Source organism: Haliotis rubra, unplaced genomic scaffold (genome assembly GCF_003918875.1).
Source record: "Haliotis rubra isolate DU_JTF1 unplaced genomic scaffold, ASM391887v1 Scf348, whole genome shotgun sequence".
Classification (NCBI taxonomy): Eukaryota; Metazoa; Mollusca; class Gastropoda; order Lepetellida; family Haliotidae; genus Haliotis; species Haliotis rubra.
In genome coordinates this window covers 201,231-219,275 of record NW_025767022.1, presented here as the reverse complement: position 1 = coordinate 219,275, position 18,045 = coordinate 201,231, and the positions used below count along the sequence as shown (strand labels likewise).

At 39.7% G+C, this 18,045-nt stretch overlaps 1 protein-coding gene across 2 annotated transcripts in view; it reads left to right on the top strand.

The window, feature by feature from the left end:
- Positions 1 to 17,713, top strand: part of LOC124284926 (growth hormone secretagogue receptor type 1-like) — an 82,958-nt gene extending 65,245 nt beyond the window's left edge. For both annotated transcript variants that reach the window (XM_046721059.1, XM_046721058.1), the window contains one exon: positions 16,199 to 17,713. In XM_046721059.1, coding sequence (XP_046577015.1) covers positions 16,228 to 17,442 — 1,215 coding nt within the window. In that variant the 5' untranslated portion in view covers positions 16,199 to 16,227 and the 3' untranslated portion in view covers positions 17,443 to 17,713. The remainder of the gene's footprint in view (positions 1 to 16,198) is intronic.
- Positions 17,714 to 18,045: the final 332 nt, after the last annotated feature.

Below are 18,045 nucleotides of genomic sequence, written 5' to 3'. Positions count from 1 at the left end.
GAGTCAGGTGCCTTCTCGGCTGTGAATCAAAATGATTATGTCATGAATATATGGCTGCCTTCGGGGACTCCAGTCACACTGACACAAGAACGCATAATATTAATACCAGCTACCGCCATGTCAGTAGACGCCAGGTTCAAATGAAGAACAAAGGAACAGTCAGGGATGAATGCCGATGTTTCTCGTGAAACATTGAGTCTAACAATGAACCATCGATTGAAGGGAACAGATACATGAACAAACGTGATTTTAAGCATCGACCAAGTTTGTACCACGTTTACCTGATTCCTGTAATTACCGCCACTAGGTAGTTGTCGGTGTGTGCTATCTGAAATATGTAAAGATTGTAAATATTTGGACACTGGGCACGTATAGAAAGAAAGAGAACTCAATCTTGGAATGCGTGATGATTCTCAAGGATGCAAGGATTGCTACTTATTAGGGGGTGGGTATTGCACAGAATTTTCATATTGCGATATATTGCGAAATGTATTGTAACATATTACATGAAGTTTTTTTAACAAACAAAACCTACTTCTAATCGAGTTAATGCTTGATATATAAAGCAAAAACACAACAATATCACTATGCTTGATTAAGCTTTAATGAAAACTTTTAACCGTGACAAAATAAAAATGTAAATAATATTTGGCACAAATGAAACAATAACAACTTAAAAAACGGATTATCCGGAGATTTCCGATTTTCCGAATACATGTCAAAATGCCGGTTTCGATCAGCTTATCGTAATACGTATCGTTTTCATGTCTAAACCGGTAAATACCGGTAAACCGGTTATACCGTTGTTCGTTGGTTGGTTTGTTGTTTGACGCCGCACTCAGCAATATTCCAGCTATGTTGCGGCAGTCTGTAAAAAATTACTCTGGATCAGACAATCCGGTGATCAACAGCACGAGCATAGATCTACGCAACTGGGATACGGTGACCTGTGTCAACCATGTCAGCGAGTCTGATCACCCGATCCCGTTAGTCGCCTCTTACGACAAACATGGGTCGCTGAAGATGAATTCTAACAAGGATCTTCTTGGGTCGCGCGGTAAATGAGAGGCATTTAGTGATTCGATCGTATATATACTGAGTCAAAAAAGAAACTTCACATTCTTTCTTCAGGGCACTATAAAAGAACAAGAGATGGTAAGATGGTTAAATTGTTATTATTTCATTGCTGAGATCTGTGTGATGTACTCGATACACTGACAGTGCCATAATCAGTTCCATTAGGCTACACCGCCGTTCCAAAACATGGGTATACAGAATGTCAAGTCACAAGAATAAAAATGCGAAATTTCTCAGTTCAATATCGTGTATGGTCGCTCCGCGCATTCACCACTGCCAAACACCGTCTCCTCATCGACTGCCTGATGTTTGTGAACACGTGGTTGGAGATTCTGCGCCATTGCTCTTGCAAGGCAGCGCCAAGTTCCTGCAAATTCTGAAGTTGGTTCCTAAGACCACGAAGCCTTCTCCCAAGTGCATCCCAAACGTGCTCTATTGGATTAAGGTCAGGGGACCTCGATGGCCAGTCCATGACGTTGATTCCAGCGTTTTGAATGAAAGTTCGTATCAACATCGCGGTATGCGACCGAGCATTATCATGCTGGAACTGTAGACCTGGGCCATGAGCCGCCATGAAAGGAACGAGTTCAGGGGTGAGCACCTGGTCGCGGTAAGCAGCAGCTGTGAGGTTTCCACGGATGACCAGAAGTCGGGAACGGTTGTTCCCACAGAAAGCCCCCACACCATGCAACTTCCGCCCCCGAATCTGTCGACTTCCTGTACACAACATTGGGCATACCGTTCACGACGTCGTCTCCAGACTCTATGCCTGCCGTCCGCGAATCTGAGGGTAAACCTGGATTCATCGCTAAAGACGACTCGATTCCAGTCACTCTGGGTCCATCGGAGGTGACGTTGGGCCCACAGCAGCCGTTGACGTTGATGAAACGGCGTCAATATTGGCCCACGATATGGACGTCGAGAATGGAGATTGGCAGCCCGCAACCGATTTCGAATGGTCTGTGAGGACAGTCGACCTCTAAACATATCAGCCCTGGTTCGTGTGGCCGGCAGAAATCTGTCACGTAGGTGACGTAGAACGATTTGACGGTCTTCTGCTCGTGACATCACACGTGGACGACCCGACTTTGGGCGATCAGAAGTGGTGCCAGTTTGTTGTAGACGACCTCGCAAGTCATACACAGTACGACGGCTGCATCCCATTGCTCTTGCGACGTCAATAACTGATCTTCCCGCTTGCAACATGCCAACGGCACGTTCACGTTGCACGTTTGACAATCGTGGCATTTCAAGTACCGTTAGAACTGTGGTTTAAAAGTGTTTTTTTCAATTCTTGAGGCCAATGCAAACACGTGCATATGAAGAAAACTTCGATGCGAAGATCACGTGATCGACTGCACGTGCAAAACCTGATTTGGCACTAACGTCATTTGCACGACGAAAGGATGGGTTTGAGTGGGTTTTGCTCACGTTTTTCTAGAGTCGAAAGATAGGGATCCCATTTCGGATACATAGATGTATCATAAGAGAAAAATTATTCATTATTTTTCAAATTACATTTTGTGAAGTTTCTTTTTTGACTCAGTATAAGTACATTGTCATTGGACGTCGGAACTACTTTCACACCACTACGTTTATTCATAATATTTCATCGATTCATTGATGAATTGACCATGCTGTAATCGCGCTGATTGGAGATTTTGAAATAGAACAAACAAAAGACAAACATACAGGATTTCGATTTTTATTTTTATTTAAAGCTTCATTTCATACTTCATTAAAAATATGGTGTCGTTTACTTAACAACATATTTTGTAACCAAAACTTGTCGAATCGTACCTTGTAAACTAACATGGCTACTGGGTCTCCTCCCATTTGTGAGAACTCCCAGCTGTGAGACACATTAATTAATGGTTCAGTGCACATAGGTGGTGTTTCCATCCCTACAATGAAAGTGGGATCAGCCAAGTTGTTGAAGAGTACGGCATCAGGGCATGTTCCCATTTCGCCTACATCCCATTTCGCCTACAGTCTTAAAACAACAATTCATGGTCTGGTGACTGTTATTTCATGCATGAGTAATAAGTTTACCCCTTCAGATATAAAAATTGAATCTCCCCTAGTTTTCCTTTAATTTGATTAATAGCACATGTAGACAACATGGCTTTTTGCATTGAAATAAAAAAATAATTCTACTTTCATGTTTTTTATTCACAGCAAATCATAGTACACTATAATACAATAATCAAAATAACACTTGCTGTTAACTAGTACACTGTACTTGAGTTCATGAATGTCTGAGTTTATTGAAGCTTCAATAAGTGACCTGCTGCGTCAAGGAGCTGAATAGATGATCTTCTTCCACTTTCAAGTTGTTGTCTCAGTCGGTTGAGACACTGGTCAAGACCTCTGTAAGCTCGTGAGCGTAGACGAGTTGTTGCACCATGGTCAATCTGAAGGCGAGTGATCTTGTTGGTGGATTCAATGTTCTTGATAGCTGTTATGAATTCATAAATGTTCGGATGGTGCTTTCCCACAAGTTTTTTCAGACCATTATGGTGCAGCATCTTCCTTTACATCCCTGGATCACACACTTCCAGTGTGTAGCAACAAAATGATTAATATATTCGTTTATAATCACAAACAGTTGTAAGTATTTCACTGCTACTTTTGCTCCTTAAGCCAATTGCTTATATAAACATAGATTATAAGCTGACTCCATTTAAAGACAATGATATACTTATCTTTCTACTCATACATTGTGAAACTGACCTTCCTTAATTTCACTAAGTCAAGTCTATTCTCTCAATAGGGGTGCATTTTCTATTCACTATTCGCCTACATGTTTACTGTAGGCGAAATGGGATGTAGGCGAAATGGGATGTAGGCGAATTGGGACTCAACCGGAGAGTACCCACAGGAGCCATAGTTCATTGATGAGTTGATTAATAAAATAGATTATCAAAGATTATTTACACAGAAGAAATAGTTCATTAAATATTTTATTTATTCAGAAGAATATGTAATTATGATAACATATTTTTATTGACTATTTCTGAAGTTTGAAAGTCATTTTGGTTTAAACATATTTTATTATTATTTATGAAAATGAATAGGGATTGGTGAACAAGCATTACTGCTTATGTTAACACCGCTCCCATGCAACATAGTTTACAAAATGAAATGGAGGATGTGACGTCATCGATATTGACTATTGCATAAATATAATTTTAAGTACATATAAATATACAGAGATTACATCAAATACAACTATTCTCTAAGTAATCCTGCTACTGCATTCAACGCCAATGACCTGGTGAAGGTGGACGGATACATTATTGGACGTGTAACGAGAAAAACACAACCACTAAATTCATTTCGCGTGAAAGTGATAAACACTGAACATGGTGAAATGGAAGTCGCAAGGTATAGACTGCAAGTGTATACGATATCGAGCTAAAGCTCGTAATCACTCGTACCTCGTGGGTTATTCTCTAATTGTAACATGTCACCCAATAACATATGTGTTGACACGTATTTTTATCAGTAAAGTCTAGCCAGTGATATGTGTCTACCTTATTTCAAATGAATATATTATTATTACACGGTATTGCTGAGTGCGGCGTTAAACAACAAATCATTTATTGGATATAGACTTAGGCTAATATTATTCACATACATGTATTTGAGTAGTCATGTGATCATTCAAGTGTCAGAATTAGTCATGTTTTCGTTCCTACCCGCTGACATAGCCTTGGTTAACATTACATCTTATCGATGGCATTGTACATCTCAATTGGTTCTATGCACAAACATAACTTGAAACATAATATTAAGCGTAGGAAATTGTTCTTTTCCGATTAATACAGGAATTGATATACTGCAAACATTACACTTTATGTTCATATAGATTCATTATCAATTAATCTGAAACATTAATTTGAATTGTTTTATAACTTTCAAACGAACATCCGAACCATTCACAATAATACCACATATCCATGCCAGACAACCTAATTAGATTTGTTGGATAGCCGAAAGCATGGTCATTACATTATCTTATGTGGGTCACTGAAAGCTTTAGCGTGTCGATTAGATTGAATATACCTAATTGGCTGAGGAAACTGAAGGTCATTAGTTCTTGGTGGTTGCCGGAGCGTGCTTGGTCCAGTGTCCACGACACAGCGTACTCGGGCGTGTACACCTGGTATTTTAACAATATTCGTGTTTATTAACCTTACCAAAGATGTAAATGTCTACGATTGTTCCTATTCAGGTTTGATTATCACATTTCCTGACTGACAATATCCGACACACATACAAATTTAGGGGAACGTCACGAGAACAGGCAATAGGTATCCACATGGACAATAGTAGATCTGGTTCTCTAATAACGAAAATCGAATTTTCAATATTGTCTTCTATTGTCAAATCACCGAAAGGGTACGCTTCCAAACCGATCCTGAATACTAAATGTATTGATAATCTCATTTATTTCACCAGTACTAGGACGAATGTCAGTGTCTTCACCTCTTCTATCCATCAGTTGAAATCAGGAAACCGGGAACAACGCCGTGTTTCCTATCTGTATAAATGTGCACAGAAATCCAAAATGGTGGCAGTCTCTGTGCCAAGCGGGGCTACAAGAAGGATGATTACACAGTTGTGAACTTTCCTTCGCGGGATTGGGCGGTTGATAGCCTAGTTTTTAAAGCGTTCGCTCGTCACGCCGAAGACCCACGTTCGACCCCCCACGTGGGTATAATGTGTAATGCCCATTTCACGTGTCCCCCAACGTGATATTGCTGGAATACTGTTAAAAGCGGCGTAAAACTAAACTCACTCCTTCACGGGTGTGACACATTAGCTCCAGCCTTTGAAATCTTAGTTTACCTAGCGGCATGGGTACATAAGATCAAACACATTATACACAGATTTCAGGGAAAGACATGTATTCAGTAATTTTCAGTTAAAGCTTCACCATCAAGTACCTGGTTTCGTCAGTCCAGAAATGTTAGCACTGACATTCAAATGACTGCACCAAAATAATACATGTTGCTTGGTAACTGTTTTGCGCAAGTTTATCCCATGCCCTGGCCTTCACGTTGAATTTTCACACCTCCTAATATATTGTCACTTACTGTGATGGACCAGGTGGTGAGACGAGGTGACTTGGTTGATGGTCTGGCTCAGAAGATCAGCCGATGGATTTTCTTTTCAAGACTCAATTATTGTTTACATGTTTCCATACTATGGCTAGAGAATATAGCTGAGTGTTGAGTTAGGCAACAAACCAACAGTTACTATTGGACTGAACATTGTGTGAGTGGGGGTGCTGCCGGTAGAACGGGGACGGTGTCCGTTTTTTGTGAACACCTGGTGTTATCACATATTTTCAAAAAGTGTCGTCATCGCTTCCTTACACTGTATGCAGTGTGCTACAGCAGCTGCTAGATGTTCTCTGGTGTTCACCACTTGACATTATATATTTTTAAATCGATTCAATTATATGCTAAAAAGAGCGTAAGTGTTTTATAATTGAAAATCACGTTGTCTGCATTCTAGTTCTACTGTGAGACGAACATAAATAATTTTGACGTACTTATGGTATGTTATGGACAACTTGTTGAGGAGGAAATATCACGTGCAATGGATACATGTAAAAGACAATACATGTCTAAAACTGAACAACAATTTTTCGTCGGGCTTGGAATGGTGTTAAATGTGTACTGGGAACAATTAAGAAGCGTGGTGACAAAAACGTCTGGGACTCTCTAGAGTTTGCTTACAATATGAACACTGTTTACTCTCGATTTGATACTGTTGACTTCAGTGATGAAAGAGACAATATTGGAAATATGTTATCCGATGACCGTGTGATTGAGTTAACTCCCTTTGATGTCCTCAATTCATTTTCTAAAGTCAATGTTCACAAAGCAACTGGTCCGGATAATCTTTGTGGTAAAGTTTCGAAAGAATTATCCCACATTTTAAAACATTTTTTTTTAAATTTCTATCAACAATCATTCTATCCCAAGCATTTGGAAACTTCAAATATTATCCCAGTACCTAAAATCCCCACGCCCACCACTGATAATGCCTTCCGTCTAGTTGCTTTGACGCCTATACCTATGAAGTATTTGGAAAGAAATATAAAGCGTTTGCTCCTGCATGAAGCAGAGCACCTCGACCCTCTTCAGCTTGCCTACAGGGCTGGGCGATGTGTCGAGGACGCTACCATCACTTTATTTAACAATATTTATAAACATTTAGAACTTTCTCATTCCGAATTCAGTTTTCTGACTTTTCTACAGCTTTTAATACCACCCAGACTCATATTTTAATGCAAAAGTTCTGTAATATGTCTGTCAACCCACGTGTTATAAAATGGATAGAATCTTTTCGTGTACATAGACCCCAGTTTGTAGCTCTTAATAACACCCAATCAGCAACAACATTCATATCCACTGGTGTCCCGCAAGGTTGTGTTCTTTCCCCAGTTTCATTTATTTCATATACAAACGACTGCATCAATAATGTTTTCACAATGTTTATAACTGAAGGCACTCGGAGAATGACTATTGCCCTGAAATCACAAAATGTCTTGATTGGTGTAAAATCAGCTTCCTTTAATTAAATGTTAAGAAAACAAAAGAGGGGGTTATTGATTTTCGGAAAAGTAAAATTGAGCTGTTGCCAATTGCCATTGATAACGAAACCCGTGAGTGAGTTGAAGAATATAAGTATCTTGGAACAGTGATAGATTCTAAGTTCACCTGGAACAGAAATAGTGATTACATATTCAAGAAAGGATTAAATAAAGCGGCTATACATTTTACGTCGCCTTCATTACTTTAAGATTGACACAGCCATATTGTCGTTATTCTACAAGTTGTTATTAAAAGTATTGTAGTTTTCAATGTACATTGCTGGGGTGGGATTCTGTCTGTTCAAAATCGATGTAAACTTTCCAAAATTGTTAACACAGCAGGTAAAATTTCTGGACTTAAAATGCAAGATATCGGCACTATTTACAAGCGGCAAATTAAAAAGAAAGCACGTATAATTTTTAATGAGAGCCCTCATATCCTATTTCATAAATTTATACTTGTTCCTTCTGGACGACGACTGCGCACGCTGAACAAACAGGGCTCGAAATTCTTTCATCCCAGCAAGCATCTGTGTTTTAAATAACTTATTTTAATATTTGTTAATCATTTTAAAATACTTGATCAGTTGTTTCAGACTGTTATATTAATATTCATTCAGTGCTAATATTCCTCAGCATAATATGAATGTCGCCACTATATTTCCAAATCTTAAATATATTATTATTTATTTATCATTTATCTTTATCTCATATATTGGGCGTTGTTGTCATCTATTTTAGTAATATTTAAGATATATGTGGGTGTTTTTGTGGCCTTATGTATATGTATCGTAGCCTTTGTGGCCTTATGTATATGTATCGTTTGTTGTATTGTATGTGTTTTCAATGTTAACCGTGTACAGCAAATTTTCTTCCGGGTAATAAAGCATGATCTTATCTCTTTGTAATAGGTATAACTGGTACGTTTATTCACCCGTCAAAGTATCATGGCTTGTACTACTACAAATCCCTACAGTCCGTTTACAAATATACAGACATGTCCTTTCAATGCATGTTATATGTTGTACAATAAGTGTATTCACTCAAAGGTGAACATTGATGTTTATACATGGAGCTTTTGTGGCTTTCGTGGAATTGTGGCTTTCGTATGCTACTGATTCGTGTCTAAGGTTTCCGTAACGTTGTGTAGGTGTTAATTAGATATTAAGATGTCTATATTCCGATATCCAGGTACATATACGGCTTAAGTCATTTTTGAGACAACTGTAAGATATGAGTGAAAAAATAACAATTGGGACTACAGATTAACCAAACGAAAGATTTACAGTGTTTAAACATTAGAAATAGATATGCTACAAATGAACGATAATATAACTTATTAGCATACACTGGATAAGCGCGCACAACGCTATTGGAGATTAATATTGTCCATTAACCATGGACTGTGCATGTTTTAAAATAACAGAAACCAATCGTGCGTCTGAATGCAGTAGTGGCATGTTTGACCCCACATATCAGACTGAGTGAATATCCCAGACCGGAAGTCCTGCTCTGTCAAGAGATATTTCCATTGTTCAGCAGGGCGTAATCACTCGCTCACTAGAACAATGGCAGGTAGAGTGACTCGTAAAATAATGTTCTGGTTAGATAAATATTGAGCCTAACCTTTGGCTATTTTTATACTTGAACTATTACCACCCTGAACAATATTTGAAACCAGCTGCAGACTGAAACAAGGCAGGCTAGATCCATGTGAAGTAATTTTAGCCCAACATTGTACCGACTCCCAACGCCATTTTACAAAACATCACGCAACCCTAACTTTGAGAAATACAGTTCTTACCCTGTCTGTCTAGTTTATTTTAGGTTCATATTCATATACTCCACAGAAAGGAAATATATCCTTTAATGAGACAGCACATTCTTTGTCCTTTCTGAAACAGAATTCTATTACTTGAGATTTTGTTCTGATCCCTAACCCAGACTAGTAAGATTAAATCGTTTGCAGAGGCGAATATTGGAGATGGTTTCTTTCAGCAAATGATCACAGAATAGATCTCAAAGAATTTCTTCAATGCAAACTGATGACTCCTCATCTGTCTGCCTCTATGAAAGTTGTTCCGACGGCTTGTGGGCTGCACATAGTTCTGTATCATCTTCTTTCAAGGATGTTTAATCCTAAAATAAGTTGATCAAAAAGTAACATTTTTGGCATGAAATGTTCAAAATCTAATTAAAGGAAACCAAAAAGGAACGATTAAACCTGACATCACAGGAGTATATTGTGGAGGGATGGTTACTTGTACTTCAGATCGCTGTTATAATGATCATATCGATCAGTGACAAAACCAAAACCCATTCCTGTAAACCATAACACCGACATAACCCTGATGTGCAGCCTCATTTCATTAGACGTTCTGATCTGCATCTCATGGCATCCTTAGCAGATTATTTTGTCTTTCGTAATGTATGAAAGTTATTGATCTAAATTGTCCCGTCCTCATATCTCATGTGACTGTCCCACACAATCAGATTTATTCCAAGTATTTCTAAGTCTTATTAAAATCCTTTATTCTGTTTTCCTATTTGAAATATAAATGAATCAGCTTCCATGGGGCTGACAATCAATTAATGACCTCCATGGAATTTTATGCCATACATATTGAATAAGAAGGATATTGAAGACGCTTTCAGCCTCGGGGATATGCCGCTTCTGTTTCTATGAAACGCAGAAATACACAAAATAATTCAGTGTCTACCCCGAGGGTCAAATGTTCATCATGTTCCAATCATAGTCGCATTATCTATCAGCGAAGTTTAATTCGACGTCCTACAATCAATACCCTACCAGTTGCCAAGACAGATTGTTGCTATCTGCTTTGTATCAGTGTCAGCTTTCGCTTGATGTATGTACACATCGTGTTGCACTCCACACGTGGGCCTAGACATATGCGGGTGGTTACAGCTGTGATAGCTCCTTATCAGAACAGTTTCATACATCCATTCTATATACCTAAAACCCTCACAGCAACACATACTAAGATCTATTATGAACGCTGTCAACCCAGGCTGGCGGAGAGTTATTAGTCTCGTCCAGGTCATACGTGTATAGTAACAAGTCTAGACCGTCACAATATCTAAACTGTGAAACAAATTGGTTCTAGTTCCAATGTGTGGAGAAAGCCCTGTGTTACGGAGTTATCCCTCCATTGCATGTTGCAATATAAACAACATTGCCGCATCGTGTACACAGGATATGAACCGGCTGAGACTAATTTTGGTATGGGCTTAGACATAATGAAAGACTCACACCAAGGTGAAACAAACATTCTAGTGACCACTTGATGACCCTTCCTGGATGGATACAGAGGTTATCCGGAAGTGGACATTTGGAATGAAACACGGCTTAGCAGTGGATGATGGCGGGTTACATGCCCTTGGATATAATCTTCAGTGTAATGAGGTAGTGATGCGTATTTCAGAGGGTCATTACCTCGTAAAGGGGGGCTCCGGTGGGCCTGTGCTTTGATGTTGTGCAACAGATTACTGTAGATGGCAGAAGCCTCCATTAAACGCTATCAAGCGCCATCTTTGTCGGAAACAAGGCCTATTTATCAGAAATGCATAAGTGTATGAATGTTTTGCACGAAGTCGTTATCGTACGTCATAGTGTGAAGTAAGGTTTGCTTTAAAGCTTACAGGTGGGTTTATTGAGGAGTCAACTTAAATACTGGCACACAGTTAATATGTAGGCAGTGCTGTTAATACGAAGGTATATTATAATTTTATTATTATAGATGATACATGTCATGTACACAATATGAACCTGCATATTTAATCACAATACAGACAATCAATGATATTGTTGTACAATTGTCCCGCCCACTACTTGATCAGACAGTCAGGGAACAGTAGGTTCCTTGTGGCTGCGTCCGGTGTGACGTCTGTTGCATGGTTTTCCTTTCCTGCACGGCACTAAAAGTATGGGCATTTACTTCTGCATACAAGTCGATCGTTTCTTCAGGTATGTGTTGACACAACCCTTACGCTGTCGGATGCTACATACATATATATGTCAGACATATGATACCATGTTTAGAATCATGCTTATATAGATATCTGAGGCTGATATACATAAACTGAGGTGTCACCCACTCACGACATTTGCTTCTCACATAGATGTAAATAATGGCTTTACGTACCCGTCTTTACATCTCAGTTTCAAGGAGTGAAGAAGACAATTGACAGGCGAACATCGTTTGCGAAGGCCTATGCCCCATTGCATACCTTCTCTTGATTATGATGAAGCATTCATTTGGTATTTTTCTTCCTTCCATTACCACTTTTCTAAGACTTTCTATTGATGAATGTCTGAGTCACTGTCAATGTGCTACTCAATATATTGTAGGTTATTCCGTTTCCATTGCTATGTGTGATTCACACGTGCCATAAAATACTGTATGCCGTCCAATATTACCATTACACGAAAGCCGTTATGAGGATGTACAAACTTAACATCATTGTCCAGATGTTCAGCAGAATAATTGATATTGCAAGATGCACCTTTTATAGGGAAGCTGTTCCCAATGTAAAACGAGGTGTTCAGCTTGAACGTTTAAACAGTATACACGCTAACGAGAAATATTCGTTTCATTTGTTAATCAGGTTATTGTTTTTTTAGCTTCGGAGAGTGACAAACGTTGGTTTTTCTGTTAACACAGCATACTTACACAGATATGATAGAGAGAAAAAAGTAAGTTTTACAAAGCCACATATTTACATGATTCTGGTGAGAATTAAGTCATTGTCTATAGATCGCTGTCTATAGATAAAGTAGTGATCGCAGGCTCCAGGGGATTATGTCACGTGATACAGAACCTATGAATTCAGCCCAGGTGTCAAGGTTCATATTCTCTATAATAGAGGTTATTCCACCTAGTAATGTCACAATCTTGACTTCGTCATCTGCACAGTCTTCGATACACATGTACTGTTCCAGGCTTAATGTGCCAAACAGATGCTCATAAAGAATGTTTCTTACATCAGCTAAACCTGTACAATATACTAGTTGGTGTTGTATTATATCATTGCATTCTTCATAGCACATTAAACACTGACCAGGTGTTATTTGTAGCATTCCTAGTTTCACAAGTGCATACACAGGTCTGGTTGGGATATTGTATAGTATACACATATTCCAAAGTCTATGTGGAACCAGTTTACTGTGAATTCTATAATATGATCTGTCCAATTCAAGGCGATCTTGCAGGCATGTATGCCAATGAGCGGTTTCATGCGCTGTTATCTTGGCCCGTATAGTTTTGTTCCACGCCTCCTTGGATGGAAACTGGTTAGTTTTCATAAAGAGATCAATTGTTTTCCATAATTCATATTTCTTGGCTACATTGATAAGATTGTGTGTTACATGCTCACATTTGTAACCGGCTGCTATATACTGAGCACACTTGAAATAGAATATCTGTTTAAAGGCATATCTGTGGGTGCTTCGGCATAATCTTTCCAAGGAACATCAGCTTCATTTTGTCGATAGTATCTGTCATAGTCCACAGTCCTAGAGTTTGAATAGTTGTAGCGGTCGGAGATCTCTGATGAAAATTTTGCAGTTTGTACAAAGTAGCGCTGGGTATTTTCAATGGTATTTGTGTCTGTACGAGACATATTTGACCACAGCTCACTCGCGTAGAAGGCACATGGAATAATTATGTTCAGCAGAATAATTGAAATTGCAAGATGCACTTTTTATAGGGAAACATCAGTTCAGGGCCCCGTTTCACAAAGCTCTCGTAAGCCTAAGATCTCGTAACTTTTCTCGTGGCATTCGTACCGCCTATGTTACAGTATAGGAGGTACGAATGCTACGAGACAAGTAACGAGATCTGAGGCTTACGAGAGCTCTGTGAAACGGGGCCCTGGACACTGTCCCCAATGTACAACGATTTCAGCTTGAACGTTTAAACAGTATACACGCTAACGAGAAATATTCGTTTCATTTGTTAATCAGGTTATTGTTTTGTCAGAAGGTCAGGCCACGTTCATGTAATTTGGTTACTTTGTTTACAGTTATTGTATTGTTTCAATATCAACATGAGTAACGAAACAAACTGATACGACACTCTTGGTTGATCGGAATGAGACTTCTCATTGTATGGAATGGGAAGCCGCCACAATCGTGACACTAACTGGCACTTCACAGAGAAATACTTGGGTGAATATGTCCAGTGAACATAACATACAACTACAATATACATAGATATAGAGACACCTTCATTGAGATCCTTAAAATATAAAGGCTGTGATAACGAATTGTTTCATGTCGTCTGTGAGCAGCCGGAGTAGCAGCCACTCGCCGTGCTCAATTACAGAGGAAACATATTCTGTCTGACCTGAAACAAGTGGTCTCCGATACGAATTTAAATCACTTTGAGATGTGCATTTTGTACTGTCGCCGATGTGTGTCCAGACATGTGTGGATGTAGGAGGCACGTTCACTTTGTACCGTATTTTTAACTACTACGTTTTGATACATTTGTGTTGCTTTGTAGTTTGCCTTACACTATATCAGAAACAGTGGCAATTGATTCTGTATATACATATGCTGCTGACAGGTTTATGTAAACTTTTTCCCTTTATATCCCAACATAACGCGTGGAGGTGTGAAATATTAAATCGCAGCAAAGGTTCGCCTTTTCTAGGCCGATCGTGTTTGACATGTTCATGTAGTGTGTTCATGTTCATGTAGTATGTTCATGTTCATGTAGTGCACACAAAACTACTTAACCTGTTAACACAGAATCAGAACGAGGTAATCAAATACCCCCAGTGCTACTGTGACAGCTCTAACCTGTATAACATCTATATGAATACCTGAGCGGTGTGGTAGATAGACTGCCTTCTGGGAGAGCGGTTAGTTTGTTCCATCCCCTCGTCAGGCCCAGGGGGCACTATAAGAGTGTTCTGCCTGGCGCGTGGTGCTATCTGTATGGTTCCTCATAAATCAAATTACAATCAAACACGGGTGAAGGAACCCTATGTAAATACTTCGAGTATTCTGAGGTTCGCCACAACAAAATACTTTGCTCGAGACGACCGTACTTTCATCATATCAATATTCATGCAAAGAGCATGCCCTTGAGGTGTGGAGCTACTACTGCGCTCTACAAATGTCCATATTATTATTATTATTATATCAAAGTTCGACACAACAGATAGAAACCCTTCGTAGTTTGTAGTAATACAGGAATCAGTCTGCCTACAAAACAATAATTCCTTGGGTATTCATCTAAAACTCGCGGCATAGTATCCCGATGGATTAATATCATTAAGCCTTCATAAGTTCGGAAGCATTCACACACTCATGTTCAAGCACATTCCCATGTGGGTGAAACATTCTGGATCCGACATTCAACTCCTTTACATCTCTCACATCAACTGTGCCAGCTTCACATAACGTGCATGAGTCCGCAGCTAACATTACAATGGACAGATCAAAATGTTCGCGACGACTGGCACGAATCTCACTATTTGAAATGTTGCTAAATCATGATATGATTTTGTCGTTCAGAAAACATTATAATTATAGGGCTATTAGGTACTGACCGACGATAACGTGGATGTACAATCAAATGTCAATTTAATTACAATTTTAATTACAAAATAACATGTTTAATGTCATACATTCCAATGTTGGCCTACATTTCCCATTTAACGATAATGACGTCTACTTTGAATATTGTTATGTTCATGGTCGTAACAGATTTAATACAATAACAAATACAAGCAAAACCTGTGACGGATTGGTGATACTTCAAAGTGAGGGTTTGATGTGGATACTGAAATAACTTCACACTAACAATTATTGGTGCATATGCAGTGGCGCTGAGTGAAAGGTCTAGAGATAGATCGGCGGAAATGAAACAACCGGTCAGGCTTTGCTTTCATGACTATCTATTTCACCATGAAAACAGGACAACGTAATTAACTGGGCATAGCGCCTCTCAGACGTTATTGCCAAAAACAAACACCAGCCGAGAGATATTACCATCTAATAATCAAATGCTCGTATAAACTCGAAATGATTATGCATCCACCATTAACCGCGATATTGGAACCCTTCGTGAAATAGTGATATTGTAACAGGATCATAACAAGCCTCAAGTGCTTACTGTGAAGGAAACGGTAGGAATGTAACGACTACGTTCGTAGTGTATTAGCTCAAGGGAACATATACGTTTTAGTCGACTTAAAGTGTGTGACTGATTGTTGGCACTGGTTAGGAATTACTTACCTTAAGATACAAATTGTGGCAGTGGCGCATATATCTGTAGCACAGGACATCTTTGTCATGATGACTTTCAGTGATCCATTCATATACTTTTCAAAACTATTTTGCTATTTATCCCATGTGCAATATGGTCTGGCGTATAATCGACATTACTGCCAGTGACGTTATATATTGATCATATTATAATTGATATGATAGAAAGATATAGATATTGTCCTGGAGTAACCGGCGGTTTTACTCTGTTCCAGGTGATCTGGGCATCTGGCCTATTGTAAGAATGACGACAAGTGTGTCCAGCGTGGAGCCAGCGTTTAATGTGACAGCGTCTCATTACAACGCCGACAATGTGACTGACATGAACATCACGACAGAACTACCTACTACCACACCGAGCCCATGGGGTAGGTTTGGGCCTATCGAGCAGTACGGGGAGTTCTGGGCTGGATATTACATCAATCTCTACTATCTGTGGGTCGTGTTTGCTGTGGGATTCCCAGGAAATATTGCAAGCTTTGTGACTGTATTGCGCATGCCTCCTCTGACGTCATCAACGGGATATGTTGCAGCTCTGGCGGTCATGGACAACCTTGGTATCATATGTAAACTGCTATTTCATCAATTGACGCTCCATGATGTTCAAATGGGACCAGGTGGTTGTCAGGCGTTATACTTCTTTGGTTCCTTCTTCATCATGTACGCCAACTGGATTCTGGTAGCGATGTCAGTGGAGCGTTTCATTGCCATCTGGTTCCCTCTACGCGTCACGACTCTGTGTACCGGCACCAAGTCCATCATCCTTATGGTCATCATAGCTTTCGTCATCATCAGCGCAGACCTTCATTTCCTGTGGACGTCTACAGTTGTGGTGGTCGGCAGTAAGGATGTTCGTTGTAGTTTCAAAGAAGAACACATGGAATTTATTGAGAAAATCTGGTACTGGATCGATGGTTGTCTGTATGCTATCATCCCCTGCATCCTTCTCGTCATGTTTAATGGACTTATCATCCTTGGCATCAGGAAGTCACGTAAAATCCAGAAAGATCTGACAAACAACAAAAGTGACCAGATGGCTGAGAAGTATCGCCAACAACGCCAGATCACTATCATGCTTATCGTCGTCTCTGTTGTGTTTGTTCTGCTGGTGTTACCAAACTGTATCTTCTACATCGCCAAACCCTACTGGGTTGTGGAAGCAGGATCGCATGGCCAGGCTGTTAATTACCTGGTCAACCAGTTGATATTTCTGCTGTCGGATTTCAATCATGCTATCAATTTCTACTTGTACTTTCTCACAGCCCGGCGCTTCAGACGGCGCTTCACTGACACCTTGTGTTGCCAAACATCGGGTCGCAAGCCTTTTACAAGCATCATGCGTACAGCCAACTCCAACATATCCAACACGTCGATATATACGACTCAAACATCAATGAATGGATTTGCGAGGGAGAGCGGCAACAACAACTCTAAGAAATACCACACAACTAGTACATGAGTGAGAGGCTGAGTGATTTCGCCACTTTGTTTAGTGTTCCAGTTGTATGACGGCGTGTGTTGCAAGTCTCCGACGTTTACCACAACCGTGAGCCAACGAGCATGGGATACGGGATTATGGTGCTGACAAACCTGATCAACGTAAACGGGCTAACCGGGATTCGAACCCACAATCATAAGGTACATGTTTGTCTAAGGGACGCTATTCTGCACAGCGAATTACGGCGGGTTAGACGACAGCCTCGCCCCTACTACATGAACGACATTCTATAGTAAATGATCAAATGATCCTCACGATTAGCAATAATGTCAGCTCTTTAGCATATAGTATGATATTTAACGAGGATTTGAAATCATGTCTTGCCAAACGTTGTAGATGCATGGTCATTCAAATATGACATTCAAGTCAAATTAAAAAAGACTCGGGGACTTATGGTGGCCAGTCGTCCAAGTTGCAGATTCGTCCCCCTGGGCGGTGTGTAATATTATGATCTTTGGTCTGATTACCAGGTTGCCACTGGTGATGATGTCTGGTTTGTGTTTGCTCGTGAGTTTCACAATAATACTGAACGTCTAAGATTGTCAGCAGTACGGGCATTCCTCC